Source organism: Crocodylus siamensis, chromosome 8 (assembly GCF_052110815.1).
Source record: "Crocodylus siamensis isolate JL-2025a chromosome 8, ASM5211081v1, whole genome shotgun sequence".
In the NCBI taxonomy this organism is placed as follows: Eukaryota; Metazoa; Chordata; order Crocodylia; family Crocodylidae; genus Crocodylus; species Crocodylus siamensis.
The window spans coordinates 54,797,675-54,823,326 of record NC_143402.1 but is presented as its reverse complement, the minus strand read 5'-3'; the positions used below and the strand labels follow the sequence as shown (position 1 = coordinate 54,823,326).

Here is a 25,652-nt window from a genome sequence, read left to right as displayed (position 1 = left end):
AAAACACATGCTACTGTCTTGGAATATGCACTGATTTGCTAGGTTCTATATTAATTATAAAAAAACAATAGAAACTAGATAGAAAATAGTAAAAGCTAGTGTCATTAATTTTAAAGTCATAATAATTCAGTCTGCCTCATTCAGATTCATGCAGCAAAATCTAGTCTTCTTGAGCGTCTTGGTAACGTCTCTGATACTTTGTTATCATTCACTTCTGTAGGAGAGGCAAGGGGTTTTTTTTACACTGATTTCTTTTATTGGACCAACTATGCAACTGGAATAAAGTTAGACAGAATTTCAAATATATGGCAGTCTTCCTGAGGTCTCACGTGAATGCCTTGCATTTGAAAGCTTGTCTAACTTTATCCCAACTATGTAGTTAATTCAATAGAAAAGATTACCCTAAGAAACTTTTGCCTCTTGGATATTTTCTGGACCATCATGGCTACAGTATCACTCATATGCTACTAGTCACTTTTATTCCAGAGTTAATCTGACCACACTTGTGTGAAGGCTTTTAGCTAGAGCTTAAAAACAGGCTGCAGGGCTGGGAAATAGGAGAGGGACATGACCAGGACTGGATAACAGACAGTGACATTGCAGAAGAAAGAATGGTTTGAATAGAGGGACATTAAAACTGTTAAAAAAAAATAGAGGAGGTCATTAATGCCTGTGGAGCAAAGAGATTATCAGGAATTGGGGCATGATAAAAATTCATGGAGTTAACTGACTCCTTTGCTGCTGCCACTGCTTTTCCCAGGCGGTTGGTTTCTATAGAGCAGGGATCAGAGGGGTGCAACTGTATCGCTGGCCCCACCTGGTCTGCTCTGTCCTTGTTGCCCTTCTTCATCTATCAGGTCCTCTGACACCCACCAAGCTCCTGAGAGTAGTGAGGGGTTCTGGGGATAGTATTTGGTGTGGCCCTAGTTGTTGTGGGGAGGCGGCGGTGGTAATCAGTTCCATGTTAGGGCCTGATTGAGCGCTGGCTTCTCACTGCACAGTGGCTGGAGACAGTGTCTCTGCCCAGTATGTCAGCAATGGGTATCTTAGTCACCCCAGCCACCCCCCCACCTCCCCTGGCAGCAGCCTGTCTGAGAATAAAGGATCCAAAGCACAGGGGTGGATAACGTGCTTATAGTAGATCAGGGAGGAGGCAGGGGGTACAGGGCAGGGAACAGGAAGCAGAACAGGTGTGGGGCAGGGAGCACTTGGCAGGGAACAGAAAGCAGAGCAGCAGATCACAGTAGCACTCTGGAAGGGTTTAGGGCTTAGGACTTAATTTATGGCATGCCTAAGGTCAGGAAACAGTCGTATGTCCGTCCCTGTCCCCTCCCCCCCAATCTAGATGGAGTGATCTTGGGAGATCCAAAAGAACAGTTGATCCTGGATGGGGTGGGGGAGTGAGAAGCTGGTGCTGTGGCTAGAAACTACTGTGACCTGGGTGGAGAAATGTGAGCCATCAGGCTGTGGGGCACTGTGACTTGTATCTAGCCTCAGCAGGGCTTGGGAAAAGTGGCAGGATGCAGTCTGGGGAAACTGAGGCATCATGGGCTTGCAGGGCCTGGGGATCAGTGCTGATGTGAATGGGGAATGATCAGTAGAGCAGCCTAAGCCCCTGTGCTGATCTCGGTGGCTTTGGGCCAAGCTAGAGATGGGCAGGGGGAGGAGGGGTGTGGGGGAGGTGTCAGACTGGGGTTGGGGATACATGTTAGTGCCATGCGGTGCTGGAGGAGTGTTATCTGGGGGGGACGAGAATCAAGTGATAAAATCTAGGCCCAGTTGGGGAAGGGGCAGCATTCCTTCTGTGGCACGCAGGGTCGCACAGGCGTGCCTGGCAGCACAGCATGATCATGACTGCACACACCGCATAGCTTAGAGGGGATGCTGGGCAGAGGCATATCCTGGGCCTTACCTTGCCATTTGTTAGGGCAGGTAGAGCTGTGTGGGGTATTGGAATGCATGTGGGAGGGGTTGAGGTGTCCGGGTTGGGGCCAGCATGTCCCGGGGGTGGGCCTGGGAGCTTGAAAGGGAGAGGGGCCAAAGTGTTGGAAGGAATGTATGGGTGGGGTTGGGGGGACCATAGTGCTGAAAGGGGGCAGGTGGGATATCAGAAAGGAGTAGTCATGGCAGTGGAGGGATTGAGGGGTAGGGGCTGGAGTTGGGGGGTAGGTGAAGCCACCAGGATATTGGGGAAGGGACTGGCGGCAAAGCCTGTGTTGGAGGCTTGGGGCCAGTGTGTTGCAGGGGGGCAAGGCTAGGGCATCAGGGTTGAAGTCCAGTTGAACTGGGGTAGGTGACAGGTCCTTGGGCGGAGCAAGGCTGGGGCATTGGGAGGGTGGAGTTCAGTTGATGGGGGTGTGGGGCCTCAGGTCTAGCACAGGCATGGTGGGGCAGCTGCAACCTCCCCCTTCCCAGGGCTCTGTGGTTCTTCCCCTCCCCCCCCCATTCCCTCCCCAGTCCCCCCTGCCCCCCCATTCTCCCTTCCCCCCCATACAATTTATTTGCCCCTGGGGCACCCAGGGCAGCTCCAGGTCGTGCCGCGTTCATGGTTCTTTTCTTCCTTCCTCCCGTCCAGTTATTGTGATCACTCTAAGCCCCGCTCCCGCTCCATCCCAGCGAGCAGGTATCATGACGTTTTCTCATCCCCCCCACCCCCCCGCGTCCTCTCGCCTCACCTCCCCCCCCCACCGCCCCTCTGTCTGTCTGTCTGTGCCTCCTTTCTGCCATGTCTCTTCCATCCATCAGTCCACACTGATCTACCACAGGCTGGGGGGTGTCCTGTGTAGGTTGCCCATTGCCATCTCATTCCTTTCCTTCACGAGCCCCTCAAAGTACTTCCTGGAGGCAGGGGAGTCTCCTTCTTGTCCACTACCCAGGTGCACTGCTTCTGGGGTGGAACACAATGATGCTGCTGGCTGGTTCAGGGCTGGAAGGATCCTGTGTCACATGGGAGCTTAGGGAGGGGCAAAGGTAATGGGTTGAGAGCTAGAGGGCAGGGGGAAGGGGTCCCAGAGTTCCCTGGAGTTTAGGAAGATTGGGTGTGGTTGGGTTTCCAAGGGAGACCGAGATACAGCCCTGAATAGAGCTCTGGGGAGAGAAGATGGGTGGTCAGTAGCAGGAGGAACTACCATATTTCCTCACATACAGCATGTCCTTGAAGGAATTCTTAGAAAAGAGGGTCTGGAAGGGGCTTCTAGAAGTCATATCTAGTCCAGCCCCTTGCCTGAGGCAGGATCAACCCTGTCCAAACCATCCCAGACAAATCCATCATGTAACCTTTTCATAAAACTTCTGTTAATCCTGACATAGCACCAGATATCACACCCGACCCCACCACAGGAAAAGAAGGGGGACCACGGTGGCCAATGTCCTGCTGCTGTAAAAAGTTGTTAATGTATGCTCAAGAGATCCCAGGTACGTGCTGGGCCTCTGTTACAGAGGGAGGCAACCTCCTGCAGTCTGTACCAATCTGACCGTGAGGTAAAATTCCTTCCTGACCCCAAATCTGGCATCAATCTTTGCCTGTGCAGAGAGGCAAGACCCTCTAGCCAGGAACTTCCAGGATTGAGTTCCAGCAGGAGCTTCGGCACAGCTGCCATCCCCAGCCTGGGCTGTAGCCAACAACCAGTGCCTTTAAGTGTCAGGGTGTTTTAAACCTCCTTCATAGTATCAATGGGGGCAGATTTCCCTCCAGCCCCATGTGACACTTAGCAAAGCCTGAAAGATCCCCAGAGTAGAACATGGACATCGGTACACCTAGGTCATTTCTGACCAGTGCCTGTTCAACCTCTCCTTGAACCCTCCAGTGATGGATAGGCCGCAGCTGCCCTGGGCATCTGTTCCACTGCCTCCCTGCTGTAACATGGAAGAAGGTTTTCCTGATCTCCAATCTAGAGGGCCTCAATTCCCTTATGAAGGTCTGCCTATGCACAGCACCCATCCAGGTTGCTGGGTCTCTCTCCCCACCAACCCCAAAATAGATTCTCCCTTAAAAACTGTCTGTAGCACAAATACCATAATTTCTCACCTACAGGGTGCCCAGAATAAGTTTTACCACTTGTTTTTGAAAGGTGAAATGACTAAAAGCAGATCGTTGCTCAAAGTCATTTGGGGCCCTGCTATACATTTAAATTCACGCTGGCTAGAAACCAGCTATAAAGTTGTTACACATTTTAAGGCATTAACTTTGTAGCTGGATGGCCATTTTTATGGTGTGGTAATGACTTTGCACCTGTGCCCAGTCTAAATATACTGCATGATTCACCAGTTAGGTGCTCAGTATATGTAATGTGTAGCAGGGGCCTGAGTAGCAGCCATGAGGAGCAACCATGTTCTGCTTCCTGCTGTGGGCACAGGTATTTTTGTTTTCATCCCACAGAAGCATAAGCAGCAGCAACTGCTCTTATTGTGTTTCTTTGTATATAATACAAGTCAGTTTCCAACAGCTGTTTTAAGGGGGGATGTGTGTGTTACATCTAAGAAAATATGGTATTAGGCTCCAGCTGTTAACTGTAGGACTGAGGTTGACAGTACAGACTGTGGGGTCCTTGGAAGGCTCATCACACTCTAAGTGCAGAGCCAGACCTAGCCCCCAACTCCACCCGCTGTTTCTTGAGGCAAGATTTATCCCTCCTGCCCCAAACCGGCTTCCACAGCTCCTCACTGCTCAATACCTGCCATGCTCCGCCCCAGAAGCAGTCACATTTTGCCAAGGAAGACTTGACTCCAGGCACCTCCAGCTTCTGGTTTGTTGAGTAGTTTGGGATCCAGCTACACCCAAGGTTTAGTTGAGAGGGACCTTGATCTCAGCTGATGTGGCTTTTCCCTCCTCTCCCTGCTGTTGATGTCTCCGCCCCCTCGTTGCTTCTCTGTGGGGTGGTGCTGGAAGGGGAAGATGGGGTCTAGCTGAGTGTCCCAGGCAAGGGAGCTTGTTGGTCATAAGAAAGTCTAACTCTATTCCCAGCCCAGAACTGGGCTAGAACTCAGGTGTCTGGGCTCCCAGCCCCCCTACTGTAACCCATCAGCTCCCACTTATCTCCCAGTAGAACCTGGATGTCTGGGCTCCCAATTCCCCTGCTTTAACCCAGCAAACCCCATTTCCTTCCCGAGGAGGGATAGAGCCCATGTGTCCAAGCTCCTACTGTATCCCCTGATTTGCCATGGATGTAGCTGAGGGCCCCTGCTCCTGTCAAGCCAGGAGGATGGGGGTTCAAATCCATGCTCTCCCTGTGTCCCCCTCCCAAAAGCTCCCAGGCCGGGCCTGCCCCCTGCTGCAAAACCGGTGAGGTCCTGCAGTCTAGGCCCATCTGAGCTGAGAAGGCCTGATCCCTTCCTGACCTTCTGTGTGGCCCGCTGCTGCGGAGCTTCAGGCAGCACCAGGCATTTATCTAAGCAGGGTTTGGTTGGATCACCTCTTGGATGGGAGATCCTAAGGAAGGAAATGAGCTGCCTCATAACCCAGAGAGGGGCTTTGGCCCCTGCTCGACCCTCAGGGAAACAGCCCAACCTTTAAATGACCCCCTCCCCCTTTTGTGTTTAATTTTTCTGCCCCCACAGCACCTTCCTGCTTCCTGCAGGGCTTCAAGGTGGGTGTTGCCCCTGTAGCCGGCATGAAGCAAGGTGGGTATCGGGGCAGAGGCCAGCCCAGGACGTGTGGCCAGGCCCCTACACCCCTGCCCAGCCAGAGCGTCCAAGGACTGTAGGAGAATTATATACCCAGCCTCCTAGGGACTGTAGGGGAATTAGATGCCTAGCCATGGCTCCCAGGGTCCGTAAGGTCTCAGCCGCGACCGGACCAACAAGTCTCCCCTTCCCTGGTTGCCGTGAGTCTGCTTATAACCATCCCATGGCAGGTAGGGATGGAGGTGGGGGCTGGGACTGCCCCTCACCTCAATCAACCCCAGAGGGGCCAAACAGAGCCCCCTGCTAGGCTCCCCCATCAGCTTATCAAGGCTTCCTCACATCCTGACCCCTAGCCCAGCTCAGCCCCCTCCTCCCCCACCACCTCCATCAGCACTCTTTGCTTTGCTGTCACATCTGTTCTTACCTCTGCTGGCTGCCCCCCACTTTAATTTAACTCCTTCCTGCCCCCCTCCTCCTTCCCTGTGGCTGCCTTGTGCCTGCAGCATGCCCCCCCTTCCCCTCCAATGCCTTGACCCAGCAGCGAGCTGGTAGATTGCATGTCCCAGCCTAGTGGTGCATGGAGCATGAGCCAGGCATGGGCTGTAGCTGGGGGGAAAGGGGGCTGGTCTTGAGGAAGTGGGGGACAATCAGGGCTGGGAGGTATTTGGGGTGGGCTGTTTGAGGTTGGTAGCCCCTCCCCCTTGCTGGTGGAGATTGTGGGGGCACTGATCCTGGCCTGAAACTGAGAAGCCTGGGGGCAGGGTTCAGAGCTGTCCCCTCCATTGTGGGGGGAAGTTGGGCAGAGGGACAGATCCCTACAGAGTTCCTAAACCCCGTGGGCCCACAGGGCTCTTAAGGACTGTAAGGGAATTAGACGTCCAGCCAGAGCTCACAGGGACTGTAGGGGAATTAGATACCTGGCTAGGTTCCATAGGGACTGTAGGTGAATTAGACACAGCCAGGGATCTTAAGGAAGATGGAAGAGTTAGATACACAGTTGTACTGAGCTCATAAACCCTATGAGCTACAGCAGGCTGGGGGGGAGGTGGGTTGTTCCCTCTGAGGGTGGGGATGTTAGCTCTGTGTGTGGGAGCAGGAGGTGGTTGTGGGGTCAAGGTTGGGATCTGTAGGGGGAGTTTGCAGCCCCAAAGAGAATCGAGCAGGAGGATCTAGGGGAACTGGGTGCCTAAATTCTTTGGGTCCAATCCACAACCCCCCCCCCATTTCTGGGAGCTCAGTATTGGTAGGGGCTGAAGTTGGGGTGGGCAGTGGTATGGGAGGGATTAGCGCTTCCTGGGGGAGTCGGCCCCTGACAATCATCCCCACTGAGGCAGAATTAGCCCTCTTCCCCCTGCTTCTTGGAGACCCCAAAGAGGGGTGGGGGGGGTAAAGAGATTGTGGGCTAAATTCTTGACTGTGGGAGGGGGCCCCTGCTAATTGCCTGCTGTAGGCTGGGGCCCCCTTTGACTCCAGCTGGGGTGGTTTGAGACCCTATGCAGGCCAGGGCGGGCAGTGGGGATTTCTCCCTGGGTGGAGGGGGTGGGAATCAGTGCTGGGGGGGAGGTATCCCCCCAAAAGATCTGGCCCTTTAAGAGGCACTGGTGAAATTTACCAGATAGAGCTGATCCAGGAAGTTGGAGGGTGGGATCAGGCTGGATTCGGGGGCAAGGGGACCCTGGTAGTCCTCTTCCTCAGGGCACTGCATGGGGACAAGGCCAAGTAGGTACCCAACAGTCTTGTACCAGGCTCTGGGAGTCTCCACTTGGCCTTGATCCTAGCCCCTGTGGGCCAAAATCCCCAGGGATTCCCCTACCCAACTCCAGGGTGCTGGGAGCAGCATGATAGGCTCAGGCTCCAGCATGGGGTGACATTAGGGGAGAAGGCAGATTCAGGGCTGGGGCAGCCCTACTGTCCTTGGGAGCAGGGAGGGTGCCTAGAGTGGGTTACTAGAAGGGGGGAGGAATTGGGAGCTAGAGGTAGTAGGGGCCTAATCCTTTCCCAGCCCAGACTGGACTTAAGAGGAGAGATGTGGGGTGGGGGGGGATGGGAGGATGCATCTGACTCCAGCCCCTCCCTCCCCCCCAGCCCTGCAGCTGCCGCTGGCCAACGATGGCAGCAGCCGGTCATCATCCTCGGAGAGCTCGCCCCAGCACCACGCACCCCCTGTACGGCCCCGCCACATGCTGGGGCTGCCTCAGCCGCCTTTCCTCATGCACCGCAGCATGGAGAGGTGAGAACAGGGCCTAGATGGGGCCAGGGCAGGGCAGTGCCCTCTGCAAGGCATGGTGGGGATTGCAGGGGTGGAGGCAGAGATGGTGGGGGTGTGGGGGTGTGGGTAGCTGGAGAGTGGGGACAGGGAGAGAGACTGGGTGGGGGGAAGAGGAGGGTGACCCAGATATGTGGGTTCTGCATGTGTGCAACCTGGATGCCGTGTGTGTGTGGATGCCGTGTGTGTGTCCACCAACCTCGACTGAGATCAGGGTCCCCTACCCCTGCTTCCCACTCCAGGCACTTTCCCACCTCCTACCTGCCCCAAATGACTAGACGTTAGGATAAGTCTGCATGTAGGAAAATGGAAGGGGGGCAGCCTGCAACTACCCTCCCTGCTTACCCCCACAGCATAGAAATCGATCAGAAGCTACAGGAGATCATGAAGCAGACGGGCTACCTCACCATCGGGGGGCAGGTGAGACAGATGGAAGCAGGTGACCCTCCCCCCTCCAGCCCATGCCCTGTTCCACGTGGGGAGAGGGAATGCCCTGGAGTGGAGGGCTGGATGGGACATGGCCAGATTCTTCCCCCCATCCCCTTCAGTCATCTCTGGGCTGTTAATTTATGAGCCAGCTAGAAGCTCCTGGGCCAGACTGTATGGGGTGTTTTTGTGTCCTTGGTAGTTATATTCCACCCCAGGGCTGGCTGCATTTCAGGTCTGGGCCATCAGTCCTCACACAGCACTGCTATGAGCTCTTCGGTGGCTGTCCTATCCCCCCCCACAGCTGGCTGGATTTCAGCAGCAGAGGGGTGAGGAGAGGCATCCCCACCCCATGGACTGTAGGGTTGTTCTATGTCACCTCCCACCCCAGAATAAGTCACATTTTAAAGCCCTACTCAGTCCCTTCCTAGTTGGAAACAGCCCCAGCTGCACTTTGGGTCTGGGAGAGACCCTTGTTGCTCTTGGCTGTTAAGCCGCTGCCTTGTTCCACCCAAGAAGCAGCTGTATTTTGGGGCAGGATGTTGGGATCCCATCACAGCTCATGGGAGTCCTGGAGGGTGCAAGTGTAACTGCTGCCCATGAAGCTTCTGCAGAACTGGCTGTTTATCAGCCATGGAGAAAGGTGCCCCAGTGATTGGCAGTGGGTTGGGTATGGGGGCAGGCGAGGGACTGGTACCTGCCCCGCCTCCCCCCCTTAACAGCCCTGCCTGGGCCCATGTTCCTCCAGCGGTACCAAGCAGAAATCAATGACTTGGAGAACCTGGGTGAGATCGGGAGTGGGACCTGCGGGCAGGTGTGGAAGATGAGGTTCAAGAAGACAGGGCACATCATCGCTGTGAAGGTCAGAGGGGGCATGCCTGGGGTATGGGTGCTGGGGTGAGGGTAGTGGTGCAGGGAGGGGACTAAGACATGGCAAGTGTGGTTCAGGGCAGGTTTAGGGTAGTGATGGGGTGGGGTTAGGGTAGGGGGCAGGGTTAGGGAAGAGGAAGGGGTGGAGTGAGGTGGGTTGAGGTGGGGATAGGGTGGGCTTAGGGGAGGGGGAGGGGAGGTGCAGTGAGGAGGAGTTAGGGGAGCAGCAGGTGTGGGGTTTAGGAATAAGTTAAGCAAGGAGGATTAAGAAAACAGAGAGGGTAAGAGCAGGGGGCCTGGGGACCAGGATGCCTGGGTTCTATCTCAGTTCTGGGGAGGGAGCAGGGGCTGAGAGCCAGGTGGAGCTGGAAGCCTGGACTCCTGGGTTCTACAGACCTGGAAAGGAGTGGGGTCTGGTGAATAAGGTAGGGAGGGGTGGGAGCCTGAGTGCCAGGGTTCTTTCCCAGTTCTGGGAGGGAAAGTGGGTAATGGTTCCATTCCCATTTCCACCACTGTTCTGGGCTGACAAGTCACCACTGCCTTGTGCCTCAGTTTCTCCACCCCTGAACTGGGCCAAGTTCTGACCTAGTAGGTGGGGGCATCTTCAGGCTTAATGAGCCCAAAATAATTAAGTGCGTGCGTGCGTGTGTGTGTGTTGGGGGTGGGGAAACTAAGCCCCAGGCCCACAGCCATGATTCCCTTGGCCCCCCACAGCAAATGCGTCGCTCGGGTAACAAGGAAGAGAACAAGAGGATCCTGATGGACCTCGATGTGGTACTCAAGAGCCACGATTGCCCCTACATCGTTCAGTGCTTTGGGACCTTCATCACTAACGTGAGTGACTGCTGCTAACTGCCTTAATGGTACCTCTCTCTTTAAACCCTGGCCCTTCTCCCATTCATTAACTCCACACTCTGGTGGCCGCCTTATTCAGGTGTCACCAACCCAATGCCTGTTCCTCACTGGCCTGGCAATTCTTGCCCTTTTAAGTGAAGTCCCTCCCTTTCTTGTTAGCTCCACCCCCTGCCTCCCCCTAGTAGTTGATTAAGATGCAGGTATTTCCAGTTTGATCCAGGCTCCTCTCTCCTTTGCTAGCTCTGCCTGCATTCTGATTTTGTCCCTCCCCCCTTTTTTAGACGGATGTTTTCATTGCCATGGAGCTGATGGGCACCTGTGCAGAGAAGCTGAAGAAACGGATCCAGGGGCCCATCCCTGAGAGGATCCTGGGAAAAGTCACAGTGGCGGTGAGTCCTGGAGAGGGTGGGGCAAGGCAGGGGATAGGGTGTTGTGGGTACCATATGACCAGCTGGGGACAGGACTAGGTGAGTTGGCCAGGCTTCTCCCGCCTTATATATGGGGAGATGCTGGGGGCTGCTTGCAGGTCTCTGATCTTTGTCCAGTGGCCCATAGAGACTGAGAGGAGTCTCCAGGGCAGGGGTATTGTGGGATAGCTGGAGGCCTGTGGCTGCCTTCACTTCAGTCCAGTAGATAGGAAGAGACTCCTCCAGGGTAGGTGGGTTGTGGGATAGCTGGAGGCCTGTGCCATCCAATCTTGGGGAGGGGGATAAAAACTCCTCCAGGGGAATCCAGAGGATTCTGAGATAGCTGGAAGCCTGGGGCAGCCAGTCCAATCTGGGTAGAAACTCCTAGACATGAGGATTGTGGGATAGCTAGAGGCAGGACCTGGTGCCTGGTCCAGCCCAGAATCCACTTGGCTTTCTCCCTGTCTCCCTCAGGGAGTTAGGGGAGGAGGGCAGTGGGGTGGCTCAAGTGTTCTTAGTCCGTAATGATCGTCTCTTTCCTTTCCCTTCCCCTTCCCTTCCCCCCTCCCCCCCCCCAAGATTGTCAAGGCCCTCTTCTACCTGAAGGAGAAACATGGTGTCATCCACCGCGATGTCAAACCCTCCAACATCCTCCTGGATGAGCGGGGCCAAATCAAGCTTTGTGACTTTGGAATCAGTGGCCGCCTTGTCGACTCCAAGGCCAAGACCCGCAGTGCTGGCTGCGCCGCGTATATGGCGGTGAGGGCCAGGCCTTGCCCACTGTCAACACCTGGGAGTAGGGCCCATTGATCCTGTTTGCTAAGCAAGGGCAGGCACATTCATTGTGCGGATGGGAGACCATGACTGAGCCGGCTGAGCTCTGGGAGGTGTTTGGATTCGCTGGAGGGATCATGGAGTCCTGGGCACTGGCAGGGAGAGAGACCAAGGGATTGCCCGAGCCCAGCCTGATCCTGTCTGCTAAGCAGGGGTAGGCGTATTTGGTGCTTGGATGGGAGACCAAGCTGTTTGTGCCCTAGGTGGGGGGCTGGGTTACCTGGAGGGATCATCATCATGGTCCTCCAGACCTGTTAGAGGTGAGTAAAGGGGCACTAATAAAGGAAGGATGAATAAATTACAGCCCACGCTAATGCTGTGTCTTGTGCTGCTTCTCCCAGTGATTAATAGCACCCCTGAGTTGGCAGCGTTTTATAGCACAGTGATTCTCTCACCGCTGTTGAGGAGGCTGCTACATACCATAATTGCTCATGTACAATACACCCCCATGGCCCACGTGCTCAGCCCAAAGCTACTGCCCATTTGGTAGCAACTGAAAGAGAGGGTTTCAGCTGGACTTGAGCCCCGCTACTTGCTGGCTTGGAGGGAAGCAGCACCTGTTAGAGTGCAGCTTTTCCATGCTTCTATTCCAGCGAAAGAAATCTGCTTAAAATGCACATCTTGTTATCAAAGGGTTGATTTTGGGTAGAAGTGCAGATGGTTTGTGGATAAATATGGTAAGTTATCTGAGTTCCCTTCCTGAGCTTTCCACGGCTTTTCTTTTCCAGCCTGAACGAATAGACCCTCCTGACCCCACAAAGCCTGACTATGACATCCGGGCAGATGTGTGGAGCCTGGGAATCTCCTTGGTGAGTGCTGGGATCTGTCACCGGGGCTACCACAGTCTTTGAGGTCCTCAGATGTCTCTTTGTTCCCTTTCCCTGCCCCCAGAAGGGCTGGGCACGTGCGGGCCGGGCCAGTGAGAGAGTTCAGTCTCTTGCTGTGAGAAAGTTTTGGTGCAGAAACAAGCTGAGGGCACTTTAAGGTGCTGGATATGGCCCTAGGATCCATGATAAACTGTGGACCCCCATGTCCTTAAAGAGGAATAATCAGAAAAAGAACGTTGCCTCTGAGTTCTTTGAGGCAAGGTCCGAGTCTGAGTGCGGTACCAGGCACTACAGGGATCCACGAAGGATCTCTTAGTGCTGCGATGAAAGTGATAATTAGCACATGTAGATTGACATGCTAATATATAGCTGAGGTAAAGGTGGACTTGCTTGGGTACTGGAGGGCTCAGCTAGGACCCACAGAATGAAACTGACCAGAGGGCGAGTGAAACTGACCAGCCTGTTACTGACTTGGTAGAATACAGCAGCCATTGCAAATTTAGAGGATCAAATATTTCCCTTTAGTCTTGGCATCAGGGGTCTCCATATCCAGGGGCCGGTTCCTGCTGGGATCAATCAAATGCCTCTTTCAAACTGTAGGGCATGTCTTCTGAAGCTGCAGCAAAGCCCCTAAACCCGTTACTTGGCTCTGATTTATGTGGGTTGTCTGCTAGGCATCTCTGCATCCTCTGAGAAGCCCCTGATGGCTTCTCTGCACCTGACAGCGAATTCAGATGAAGGCAGAGTACAGTTTTTATAGCCTAGTTGCTTCTAAGCCTACCCTCCAACAGGTATTGTTTGTGGCATAGTTCACATGCTGGTCCCACCATGAATAGTACCATGACTCAAGTTCAGCTAGTATATGGTGCCATAAAATGGTCAACCAGCCACAAAGATGCTTCACTTAGAATATAGAGTGTCCCATTCCTGGTTTTCATTCTTTTTGCTCCCTACCCTGTGCTCTTCCCAGTGGGAAAAGGGCCCTTTAAAAAACATGATGTTGCTGGGATCAGGCCCTTGGTTCCAGTGACTGGGATGGGGGAACTGAATCCAGTGCGCAGTAACTGTAACTGTAAAAGTAGATGGCACTGAACCAGAATAAGGTGCCCTTATCCCAGAAGAAGCATGTCCACTCAATAATGCTGAGGGTAGCTGGGTCCTTGTTTCTAAAGATGCCAGACACCCATGGGAGCCTGTTGGTAGCTCCGCCCCTGTTAACGCTTGCATCTACCCACAGGTGGAGCTGGCGACCGGGCAGTTTCCCTACAAGAACTGCAAGACGGACTTCGAGGTCCTCACCAAGGTCCTGCAGGAAGACCCGCCCCTTCTGCCCAACAACATGGGCTTCTCCGTGGATTTCCAGTCCTTTGTTAAAGACTGGTGAGTAATGAGCTGGAGGGTGAGGGGAGAGAAGGGGGCCCTGTGAAGTAAGGAGACCTGATTGCTGGGTTAATGTGGGGTGGCATTAACCTAGCACTGTCTTTGAGGGCTACTCTCATCCCCTTCTGCCTGATCTGTTGCTCTGCTTTCTGCACCCTGCCCAGTGCTCCCTGCTTGATATGCCACTCTGCTTTCTGTTTCCTGGCCTGTGCTTCCTGCCCCATTGGCTGTTCTGCTTTCTGCTCCCTGTCTCATTTGCTGTTCTGCTCCATACCACATGCACAGTAGCTGCCCCTGTTAAGCATTGCTATTCTGCACTCTAAGCTGAAACTACCCATGAGTCTTTGCTGCTGTGGTAGGTATGACCCAACAGCATGGCGGCTCCCTGATCTCCCTTCTTAGACTTTCTCCTTCCTCCCCTGCTGCTGACAACATGTACTGATCACCCTGAGACCCCAGGGCAGCCCCTACCCCTTGGCTTTGGATTCTCCCAGCCCAGAAGCCACAGGTTTGAGGCCCATCTCTGCCATCTCCTCGGGCCTGTACTTTAGCTTCTGTCTCCCCACCCCAGTCCTTCAAGAGGCATATGGTGGGAGGTGGTGGAAGCCCAGAGGATTCAGATCTTGTTCCCATGGCACAGCTTGGGAGGGCAAGGAATTAACACAAGGTGATGGACCCTTTGTGGGAGGGGGGGTGGGGTGGGGGTCGGTTGCCCTCAGGAGGTACCAGCGTCTCTCCTTTCTCCCTCTCCAGCCTTACTAAAGATCACAGGAAGCGACCAAAGTACAACAAGCTACTTGTGAGTACCCACCAGATCCCCATCCCTGGGAAAGGCCCATCCAGGGTCTCCCCAGCTAGAGAAAGCCCAGCTGGCATGCTTGGGTTTTTCCCCTAGTGGGTGGGGTTGGTTAGAGTAGGGGTACCTGTGTTCTTGGAGGCCTGGGTTCTGTCCCCAGGGGATGGGTGTGGTTAGATCAGGGGCAGCCAGGTGCTTGGATACTTAGGTTCTCTGCCCAGTGGTTGGGGGTGGTTAGAGCAGGGGTACCTGGACGCCTGGGTTCTCTCCCCCACAGGTCGGAGCAGTTAGAGCAGGGGTGGCCAGGTGCCTGGATGCCTGGGTTTTATGGCTAGGGGTCTCCTGTGTAACAGGCCTATGCCCTAGAGCAGGGGTTTTTAACCTTTTTTTAAGGAGTGTACCCCATTTGTGGGTACCCGTTCTGGACTGTATCCCCTTCCGGCCAGGTGGGGGGTGGGAGATGCTGACATCAGCACCACTGCCCCGCTGACCATGGGGCCGTGGGATAGTCTGCAGGGGAGGGGAAAGGGCCAGGGGAGGGGGGCGGGGTGAGGCTGGGCCTGGGACCCAACAGAGTTGGGGAGGGAGGTGAGCTAAGCCAAGCTGGGCCCAGGATCAGGCCAGGACCCGCTGTGCCCGTCCCTTCCCCTATGCGTGCGAGCATTGCCTGGTGCTGGCACCCCCCGCACCAACAAATCCATTGTCCCCAGCACCGGCCCTACACCCCCCTGGGGTCCCCAGCTGGGGACAAGAGCAGGGCCAGCCTTGACTGTGCCACTGGGCTGGAGGGGACGGAGCCCCTGGGATCCCGATGCTCACCCTGCTAGGTCCTGCACAGCTGGGGCTGGGTGCGGAACAGCTGCAGCTTGTCTGGGGGGCACAGGGAGGAGTGGTGGCTCCCACCACTGCACACGTCGCAGGAGGACATGGGTGGGGCACATGCTCCCTGATCTGTATGGGGCAGAATGGGCTGCCACTGCAGGCTGGGGCCAGGACAGCTCTGGGCTCTTCCCAGGGGGGTGTGGAGGGGCAAGCTGTGCTCCCGGCGGGCAGCAACAGTGCTAGGGAGAGGACGGGGACAGGTTGGCTACGGTGTATCTTGGGGTAGTGAAGCCCCTCCCCACTGGGAAGAGCCTGGTGCAGTCCCATCCTCAGCCTGCAGCAGCAGCCAGCCCTGCCCCGTGCAGATCCAAAGGAATGTGCCCCCCATGCCTCCCAGGGTGCGTGTAGCAGCAGGAGCTGTGCTGCTTGGTCAAGCTGCTCATGGCTCAGTCCCATGCCCTGCCCTGAGCGCTTGCCCCAGGCCCCTAGACCCACTCCCTCTGTCAGTGCTGTGCACATACCCCTCCCCACCCCTGCTGCAGCTGCAGGAAGCCTGAGGCTGGGCTCCTTTGTGGCCCTACCACTGCCCCGTGTTTGCGGGAGCTGAGCCTCATTAGCACCCCCTTCTACTGCCTATGGGTGGCGTGGAGAAGGAGGGATACCTGGGTGTGGGGAAGCACTGCCACTTCCCAAGTAGCCCCACTTCTTTGTGCCACCGCTGCGTACCCCCTAGGGCCTTCCCAAGTACCCCTAGGGGTATGCATACCCCTGGTTGACAACCCCTGCCCTAGAGTGTGAATGCTCCATTGGCTGTGCTGCCTGGCTCCCCACACTCAGCAGGGCTCAGCTTCTCCAGCAGGGGGCAGCAGGGACATAGGCACATCATACATCCGTATACAGCCCTCATGCACATTTCCCACAAATACACCCCCCTGCACACACGTGTGCTTACACACCCCCAGTATACACCCCCATGCACACACAAACAAACCCCCCAAACTTCCCAAATAAACCCCTTGCATACATCTACTGCACATGTGCACACACACGCACTCAAATGCAGTCCTATACACGTACATACATGCACGCATCCATATACACCCTGATACACGCAAAGCAGGGGGCAGCAGGGGCATGCACACACTCTGTGCCTATATAGACCCATCCCCACATAACTACCCATATACCCACTCAGTACTTATATACCCACCCATATCCATGCATGCACACACGCATACAGAGCAAGGAACAACAGGGACACACACACACACACACACACACACACACACACACACACACACACACACACACACACACACACACACACACACACACACACACACACACACACACACACACACACACACACACACACACACACACGTCTCCATGTGCAGGCATCCTTGGACTTCAGGGGGTGTCTGCATGCATGTTTGTGTGTGTATGTCCCTACTATCCTCTCCTAGAGGTGTTTAGCCACACTGTGTGTGTGCGTACATCCTGGGCACCTAGGGGTGTGTGTGTTTGTATGTATGTTCTGAGCACCTAGTGGAGTGTGTTTATGTATGCACATCTCAGATTCCTGGGATCCATGCGTGTGCATATGTGTGCTCTGGACAACTGGGTGCCATGTTGGAGGGATCGAACAACAGGGCGTGTGCATATGTGCCCCCTCAGTCACCAAGTGGGCACCTTGCCACCGTGTCGTTCCCCAGGGTGATGACCCTTCCCCATCTTCCCCCATACCGCTCTGCCCCCAAAACTAGCAGAGGCCCTGCTCTCCATCCCCCTGAGTAGGGAGCTCCAGAGTACCTTCTGGCTACCCAACTGCCCTTGCTCATACCTGTATCCCCCCCTAGGAACACAACTTCATCAAGCGCTTCGAGACGCTGGAGGTGGACGTGGCCTCGTGGTTTAAGGATGTCATGGCCAAGACAGAATCACCACGAACCAGCAGTATTCTCAGCCAGCACCACCTGCCCTTCTTCACCAGGTAGCCCAGACGCCCAGCTGGGGTGGGGATGGGGCCACCCAGGAGCCCCTCCCTTTGCCTCACCCTCACCCTGCCCCCCTCACCCTCGGCCAAAGGAACTTATGGGAAGCCGGGGCTGTACAGGGGAGCTGGAGGAGATGGAGGATCTTCCCGTCCCCACCCCAGGCCTGGATTTAAGGAGACGTCGGCCCACCCGGACTTCAGGCTCATCTCCCCCTCGGATGGAGGGGATGTGTCCACATCTTATGTCTCCAGGCATCTTCAACCTGGCCAGGGATGGAGGAAACCACGTTTGTCTTGACCTGGGGCCGTGAAGGCTTGGTGGCATCTCCGTCAGGATCTCCACTTGGCTTGGAGAAGGTTGGTTGCAGTCCAGCCCGGGATGGGAAATGCATGCCCATCTTGCTCAACATTTCCAACTAGGTCAGGGAAGGTGTGGGATGTAGAAAGGCCCCTTCTGACCTTAGCCAGTGTCTCCAGGTGGCTCATATGGCAGTTCCAGTCCGGGTCTGGGTTCAGGAAGGTGTGTCTCTACCTCGATGTCGGCATTGTGTCCAGCGAGGATGGAGAAGATGTATCCATGTCTTGGCTTTGGTCTTTGAAAGCTTGTTCTCACCTCAGCCAGCATCTCCAGCTGGGGCCTGGGATGGAAAAGGCCTATTCGCACCTTGGCTGAGGTCTCCAGCTAGGGTGTTGAGAGCTTGTTCCCAGCTCAGCTGGCGTCTCTGCTGGGGCCTGGGTCTGAGAAGACATCCTCACCTCAACCAGCATCTCTGGGATGGAGAAGGCCTGTTCCCACTTTAGCCAGTGTCTCCAGCTGGGTCCTTGAAGGCCTTTTTCCACCTCCGCTGGTGTCTCTGGGTGGGATGGAGTAGACATGTCTCTAGCTGGGTCATTGAAGGTCTGCTGCCACTTCAGCTGGCACCTCCAGCTGGACCTAGATCTCAGAAGATGTGTTCTCACCTCAACCAGCATCTCCATCTTGGACAGAGAAGGCCTATTTCCCACCTTGACCAGTGTCTCCAGGTGGGATGGAGACATCTCCACCTGGGTCCTCAAAGGCCTGCTTCCATCTTGGCCAGGATCTCCAGGTGGGATGGAGTAGAGTGTGTCCGGCTGGGTCACCTGAAAGCCTGTTCCAACCTCAGCTGCCATCTCCGGGTAGGATGGAGAAGATATCTCCAGCTGGGTCCTTGAAGGCCTGCGCCCATCTTGATTGGCTTCTCCAGGTGGGATGGAGGAGCCGAGTCAACATCTGAGCCCATGCCAGAGAAGACACATCCCAGCCTTGACCAGCATCTCTGGCCATATCACCTGAGGCCCTTGAAGACCCCCTTCCACCTCCTGCCTTTCATCTCTTGCCTGGCTCCTTCGCCCTCGGCCCCTTCACCCTTGGCCCCACATCCTTCCCTCGCCCCCGGGGGAGGGGCTGGATGGCTGGGCCCTTGCTCACGCACTGTGAAATAGACACAATTTGTGAAAAGGAGAAAAAAATACCTTTTTTTTTTTTTTTTTTTTTTACTATTTATTATGTTTGGACTCGGTGGATTCTGGCCCTGCTGGCTGCCTGCAGTTCCTCTGTGTCTCTTGGCTTCTCTTCTTTCTTTTCACCTCCTATGTGGTTCAGGATTGTATTGGGGGCAGGAGATGGGGGGTGGGGAGGGGATGGGGGCACTTTCTGATTCCCTTTTGAGTGCTGATTCACTCTGTCGTTTCTATTTCTCTCTCCCCCTCCAGGCTTGAAAAGCCCCTCCAACCCCCTTCCCTTTCCCTGCTCCCCCTATCTGTTTCAGATCTCAGGGCTTCTCCTGTCTTATTCTAGTTTCTTTTCTGGGCAGGGAGGGAGGGAGGGGCTTGGAGGGTGTGGGGAGGGAAGCATGAACAAAATGTCCTGTTGTGGTGCTTCTGTCGCCCACGGCTGTACCAAAGTGATCCAGAGCAATCCCTTGTGGGCTGCTGTGATCTTGGGGCAGGTTTGGGAGTACTGTATTTACTCATGTACCACTTGCACTTCTCAAAAGCTCTCTGAAATTGGGGTGCATGTTTGAAATGAGGAAGCTGATTTCTATGCTGGAATAGAAGCATGTAGATGCTGCAATGGCTGTCAGGGACTGGCTTCCTCTGGTTTTGCAGCATAATGTGCCCCTCAGTCAGAAATGAGGGGAGGTTATCTCTGTCACAGCCACTGCTAAATTGCAGGGGGTTGTTGGAGAGCTAGAAGAAGAGCAATAGCCAAATGTTGCTGTCAGTTTGGCAGTGGTTGTGGCAGGGTTAAACTCACAATTGGTTAGATTCCTCATGGGCAGAATTCACCTTTGACTCGCTGTGAGAGTAGGGGATAGAAAAACCTTTTACCTTTTCCCATAACAAGAGACAGGTCTTATTTGGGGGGGTGTGGTATGTGGGGAAATATGGTACATTTCTAGTGGCTTGTGCTTCTCTTGGGTATGGGGGGAGGGGGTTGGTGAGGAAACCGACACTGGGCCCAGACGGGAGAAAGGAGCAATGGTGTGGGGAGGGTTGCTTTCTTGGTTGACACTTAAGTAGTGTGTCAGGGAGGGGCTTGTGTGGGGTAATAACTGGGGCTGCTTGGAGGCGGGGGGGATTTCTCTTCCCCCTCTGAGCCCATTCTCATCTGCCTTTACTCAGCTCAGCATCCTCCCTCCCCACCTGCCAGACTCCCGGGGGGGGCGGGGGGGGGCTTTCCCTGTCCCTAGCTGTGGGAGGCATGGGCGGGGCGGGGTGGGGTGGGGCATGAAATCATTGCTCCTGGCTGGGCAGGGAGAGGGCATACCTCACTCTTGTTTCTCTTCCCCCCAACCCCCCGTTTGGATAGTACAGCACCAAGCATCAGGTGGGCCCATGGTGCCTCTGGGCAAAGCCAACCAAAAAAGGAGAGGGGCAGCTGAGAACCAAATGGACCTGTCACTCCCCGCCAGCCTGGAGACAAATGGGGATCCTCTGGCCAAGGGGATATCACATGGGCTCATCACTCCTCTGTTTCCCTGCCTTTGTTGTTAGGTGAAGGACACATGAGAGCAGTGTTCTGCTCCCAGTGGTTGGGGCAGGAGGGGGCAGCTCAGTGCTAGTGAGTTGGCCCCCCTTGGGGCCAGGAGCTCCATCTCAGGCTCCAGGAACAAAGTGTTGTGTGGTTATCACTGGCTGGAAGGATCTTCAGCCCACCCCCATGCCTCGCTGGGAGCTGGCCAGGCAGTGACATCACAGCAGCAGGGAATATTTGGTGTCCATCTAGAGGATGTCACCTGTTTGCCTTGGGATGGAAGCAACTGGGTCTTCTCTAGTCTGTGTGGGTGATGGCTCAGATGCCCTTAGCTTCCAGCACCTGTCCCAAGAGCCCGCAGGTCAACCCAGGCTCATCCTCCCATGGTTGTCTGGGCCAGGACTTCCTTTCATCAAAGACCAAAAAGACATCTCCAGCTGGACTTGTAAACAACTCCAGTGCCTCCACTCAAGATGGTCCCTTCACCCCTGACTCTTCTAAGAGTTAGTACCTGGATCTTTCCTGGAGCATCATGAAGCCAGGTCAAGGCAGCTCCACCTTGCTGGTGCCTTTGGAACAAGGTGGGCATGGAATTTCATGGTGGGAGATGGACCACTAGGATCATCATCTGCTGCTAGAATCTGGAACCAACTTCCAAGGGAAGTGGTGCTCACTCCTACCCTGCGGGTCTTCAGAAGTAGGATAGATAGACACCTTGCTAGGGTCATTTGGCCCCATTACTCTTTCCTGCCCGTGGCAGGAGGTCGGACTTGATGATCTGCTCAGGTCCCTTCCGACACTACCAACTATGAAACTATGCGGTCCAAGTGCTTGGGGCTGTACATTCTGGTTGGCTGTTATCTCAGTAGTTTCTAGTTGGTGAGAACTTCATCCCAGCATGAATGCAGGAGTGTCTTAGAGTGAAGCCAAAGGTTTTCTGGTAGTGCTTGCAGAAACTGCTGGCCACATGGGGCCTAGAAGGAATTTCTGCACCCCCCCCCCACTCTCCTCCTCCCCCATTGCTACAGGTGTCAGGGGCTTTATTGCATTGCTCAGCAGTGTGGGTATTGGCTGCAGCCCAGGCTGGAGGTTGTGAACTGGACTGTTCCAGTGCTCCTGCTGAGACCCAAACCCAGAGGGTCTTGCTCCTCTGCTCAGGGTCAGACTGATGCTATATTTGGGGTCAGGAAGGAATTTTACCTGATCAGATTGTTGTGGGCTGGGGGTTTCCCCTTCCTTTGCAGAGAGGGCCGAGCCTCTGCCAGTGGTCTCTCCACTGCATTGAATCCCCCCTGGCAGCAGCTGGGTCCTACCAGCCCTTGACCCCTGGCTTCCGTAGGGGAGATTCCAGGGGCTCTGGGCATCTTGGAGTAACAGGGCTAATTGTTATGTGACAAGGTTGTTGTGGGATAGCTCAAACCAGGACATGGTTGGGAGGGCTTGGATGGAGCTGATGCTGCCTGGAGCAGAAGGTCAGACTAGATGTGACCTCTGGAGAGGCCTTCCAGCTCCATATCCATGATCTGATATTATGATGGCTGCTATAGATAGAGGTGGGTTACAAGGCAGAAAGGGGAAACCAATTGAATCAGGGTTTGGAATGTGTGGACAGACTGGTATGGGATGTGGGACAGGGAGGTGGGTAGAGAGACATTGAACAAGAAACATGGTGGAAATTTGCCGAGCTCTTAATGCTGGCACAGGCAGTCTGAGGGGGTCGTTGTATGTCACAGGGCCCCAGGTGACCTGCAGTGGGCGAGAGAGATGGTGAATGTGGAAAAAAGCCATGCAATGTTGTAGCCAGGTGGTTTGCAGATCTCGGAGAGAATCAGGGAGACGGAGAGCTCTGCTGGGGAATAGGATGTAGAGAACCAGGTGATCCTTGTATGTTACAGGTTCAAGTGGTGGGAACAGGTTGGATGATAAATTTGGTGGTTCTCTGGGGGATGATTTGACTGATGGGTTTTTCTATACTGTGTCCTGTTGAGGGGGGGCATTGGTATGCCTTGAAGACTTGCCTTGGCTTTCATAGGTCAGTGAGGTTGATCTGAGGCACTGGTTCCTAGGCATCTTGCTTCTGGAGTTCCACCTACTTCTGAGAGCCTCCAGGAAAGGGTATTCTTCAGCCTTCTGCAGAATGTGGGCAGGGGGCATCAGATGTCTGATGAAGGAAGAAAGGTCTTGAGGATGTCAGAAGAGCAGGGAGAGAAGACCAGAGAGGTGTTCAGGGAGCAGATGGAACTTGTTGGCTTGGACAAGCATAGACAAGCATTGGACCAGGATGTTTTAGCCAAGGCTGATGTTCTGGGAGCAGGGGTTGGGCTAGCTGTGAACCTCCTAAAAATCCTTCCAGCTCAGTCTCTCTGTAGTTCTGTGAATGTGAAAGTGTGTTCATGGTGGGACTGAAGTGTCTTCAGAGGCTTTTTCAGAAGGTGGCATCTGCCAGATATCCAGCCTGGTCACATGCCACTAACCTAGAGGCTGAAAGTAGCAAGTTGCAAGGGTTAGCAAAATAAATTATTTTCAAGGGCAAAGGCAAACTCCAGCGGACCTTGAGAGGATTCAGATTTGGCTGTGTCCTAAGCCCTGTCTGACATCTGGGAGGATACGAGGACAACTTTGAGACAGCTTAAGAAAATGCTCATGCTATCTAGGAAGATGGGTCCACAAGACAGAAGAGAATGTGCTGAATGTGAGGGTGTTCAGAAAAAGGGAGGGGTTAGTTAAGTCTGAAAAAGGTAACGAGGACAAGAGACTTGGGATAGTTAGCTTGAGGAGGAGGTAGGATGTGGGTTGGTTGTGAAATGTCAGTATCTGTGTAGGGAGGGAAGTTGATAGATGGTTCTTTGATGAAGCTGGTGAGGATGGAAAGACATCCTATGGCCAAAAGCTGGGTTGAATCCAGGTGGACATGAAAGTCCAGTGATGGGCCAGAAGCCACAAGAAACAATACTTTGTCCATTGCTTAGTTCAAGACCTGCAATGAAAAGATGGCATTGGACAATGAGGTCTGTAGTTGGGGGTCCACCCTGCTGCCTGGGATGACATGTATTCTGGCTTTGGTGGCTATGTCCTGTTGAAGGGGACGTTAGCCTGGGGCCACGCAAGATCAGAGTGGAAGATGGAACTGACAACAGGAAGAGGTGATGCTGTGGGGAACGGTCTGAAGCCCACTAGGAGGAAGCCATCACAGAAGAGTCTCTAAGGGGAAAGACTTGATGGTTTCTTGGTGCTTCCTGGTAACTCCTGTGGCTTGGACCTTCTCTAGAGCCTGGTCAGGTCTTGGCAGGTGCTGCAGTGGATGGCATTCCCTGTAGGAGCTTTAGTGCCTGATGGAGTCCATCGCCCTCTGACACAACCTTGGCAGCTGCTCCATAGACAGGTCAGCCCATATTCAACCAGCCTATTGGCATAACTATTTGGACTCCTCTTGCTCTTGTCTCATTAATGGCCATTGGTAAGGAATTAGCTCTACCACCCAGGAGGCATTAACCTGATGGTCCCAGGAGAACTTATGAACAGGAGACCTAGAAGGAACCAATTGCAAGTGAATTTTAAGGGGGTTGGCGAGGTGTGGTCTGGGGACAGCCACCCCAAGTAGGTATTTAGTTTGGACCTTGCCAAATCCATGAGTTAGGCTTGGAAAATCATGGGAGGTTTCAGTGGGGTTACTTCACCCCCGGCTTGGCCGTGCATTTGTTCCCAGAGTTATGGGTTAGGTCGGTGGGGACGAACCTCTGAAAGGTATACTGCATATCAAGCCCTGAGCCCTCCTTGAGCACCACTCTTACCTCCTTCCGTCCCCCCATCAGTTGCTCTGCTGTCTGCTCCCTGCCCTATCTGCCACTCTGCTTTTTGCTCCCTGCCCCACTGGCTGCTCTGCCACCTTCTCTCCACCCCATCTGTTGTTTTGACTTCTGCTCCGTGCCTCACCAGCTCTTCTGCTCGCTGCCCAATGAGATCTCCGGAGGGCCTTGCCAGTCCAGCTGCTCTAAGATTCTCTGATATTCAGGGAATATTTGGGGAAGTCTGCAGTCAGCGTAGCTGTGATTAACGTCTTTGGAGCTGCCTTGGGTTGCCTCGGCTGGACACGGGGCCCTGCGTGCCTGGGCCAGTTCTCTAAGGATCAGTTGGTTTCAGCTGTCTGATGCCCCTGAATTATGATCAGGTCTTGGTTACAGTCCCACTGCTGTCTGTATACCCATGTGCAATGTGATTGGGTGCCAAGGGCACTTTTTTGAAGTGGGAGCCTGGCCTTTTAAGAAATCATGGCCTGATAACTTGAGATGTAAGTCCATGTCCCATTGGGCATCAGGATCAGGTGCTTGGTTTGTCCAGTACTGCAGTTTGGCTGCCCCTGCCTCAGTCTAAACAGCCAGAAGTCTGGAGGGGAAACTGAAGCACTGCAAGTAACAGGGTAAGGAGGGGATCCAGGTGTCCTGAATTGGGGCAGCCAGTGGATATCTGATCCTTCCAAGCCTTATGTTGTCTCTGTGGGTTTTGGTTAGTGTGGGACTCTGGTGCTCACACTTCTGGCTGCTGGTTCCACCTCTTACTGGCTGCTCCAGGGGCTGACATCAGGGTAGATTGTTACTGTTTTCCAACAACAGACCATTAACTCCAGCTGTTTCCCTCAACTCACTTTCAGTTCCCCTATATGCTCATGTGTTCCCAACCTCTTGTCCTCCCCAAAGTGTGTCCCTCTTCTTAAGGGCAGCCCACCCTACTTCTTTCTCACCACCACAACCCAAATCAAATACCGTGTGTGTGTGTGTGTGTGTGTGTGCGCGCGTGCGTGTGTGTGGCAGGGAGAATGGAGAGGGGGGGAAGGGATGGAGGCTTTTTCAGTGATTTAATAGGGAATATTTTTTTATTTGTGACAGAATTATGTGGGGGGTGGGGGAATGGGACAGAAAAATGCAGTTTTATTGCATTTTTAAGGTGATTTTCATTGAATTTGAACAAACCCATATGAATTGGAATCTTCCATCCATGCAGTTCAGTGGGTTTCTGCCACCTCCACTCTTCCCTTTGTCACAGACCTGAGAGCAGCTTGTATACTTTGAAATTACAGCTTTGTTTTTTTGCCTTTTCTCATTGGCTGTGTGTGGAAGCTTGGGGTGGGGTGGGGTGAATTTTAAAGAAAAAATAATCACACACACACACACACACACACACACACACACACACACACACACACACACACACACACACACACACACACACACACACACACACACACACACACACACACACACACACACACACACACACACACACACACACACACTCTCATGCCAAAGGTAACGCAGAGAAATAGCGGGATAGACTATGATATTCTAGGCATTAGCATTTCACTATATTATCTATATATTCTATATTATTATTGTTGTTGTTATTATTATTATTATAAATACGCATGTTAAAAAAAGACAAACTGAATAGATGTAACTTCTGTTTTCTGTGGAAAGGGACATTTAAAAATTGGTCCTACATTCTGGACTGATGTGGAGACCCTGTCCGTTGCCATCTTAAAAAGCTTTAGCGGGTTCT

At 54.0% G+C, this 25,652-nt stretch overlaps 2 protein-coding genes across 5 annotated transcripts in view; both read left to right on the top strand.

The window, feature by feature from the left end:
• Nucleotides 1-25,401, top strand: part of MAP2K7 (mitogen-activated protein kinase kinase 7) — a 34,052-nt gene extending 8,651 nt beyond the window's left edge. Inside the window, exons 2-13 of one of the 4 annotated variants that reach the window (XM_090059924.1) lie at nt 2,576-2,623; nt 7,708-7,852; nt 8,242-8,308; nt 9,063-9,176; nt 9,899-10,018; nt 10,321-10,428; nt 11,026-11,205; nt 12,009-12,089; nt 13,345-13,487; nt 14,241-14,286; nt 16,965-17,098; nt 17,222-25,401. In XM_090059924.1, the coding sequence (XP_089916050.1) occupies nt 2,576-2,623; nt 7,708-7,852; nt 8,242-8,308; nt 9,063-9,176; nt 9,899-10,018; nt 10,321-10,428; nt 11,026-11,205; nt 12,009-12,089; nt 13,345-13,487; nt 14,241-14,286; nt 16,965-17,098; nt 17,222-17,399 (1,364 nt within the window). In that variant the 3' untranslated portion in view covers nt 17,400-25,401. Of the gene's footprint in view, nt 1-2,575; nt 2,624-7,707; nt 7,853-8,241; nt 8,309-9,062; nt 9,177-9,898; nt 10,019-10,320; nt 10,429-11,025; nt 11,206-12,008; nt 12,090-13,344; nt 13,488-14,240; nt 14,287-16,964 lie in introns of all 4 variants that reach the window. The other 3 variants (XM_090059927.1, XM_090059925.1, XM_090059928.1) reach the window with 3 other exon arrangements.
• TGFBR3L (transforming growth factor beta receptor 3 like) overlaps nt 17,319-25,652 on the top strand; it is a 27,293-nt gene continuing 18,959 nt past the window's right edge. Inside the window, exon 1 of the mRNA XM_090061564.1 lies at nt 17,319-17,458. The gene's annotated coding sequence lies outside the window, so the exon portion shown is untranslated. The remainder of the gene's footprint in view (nt 17,459-25,652) is intronic.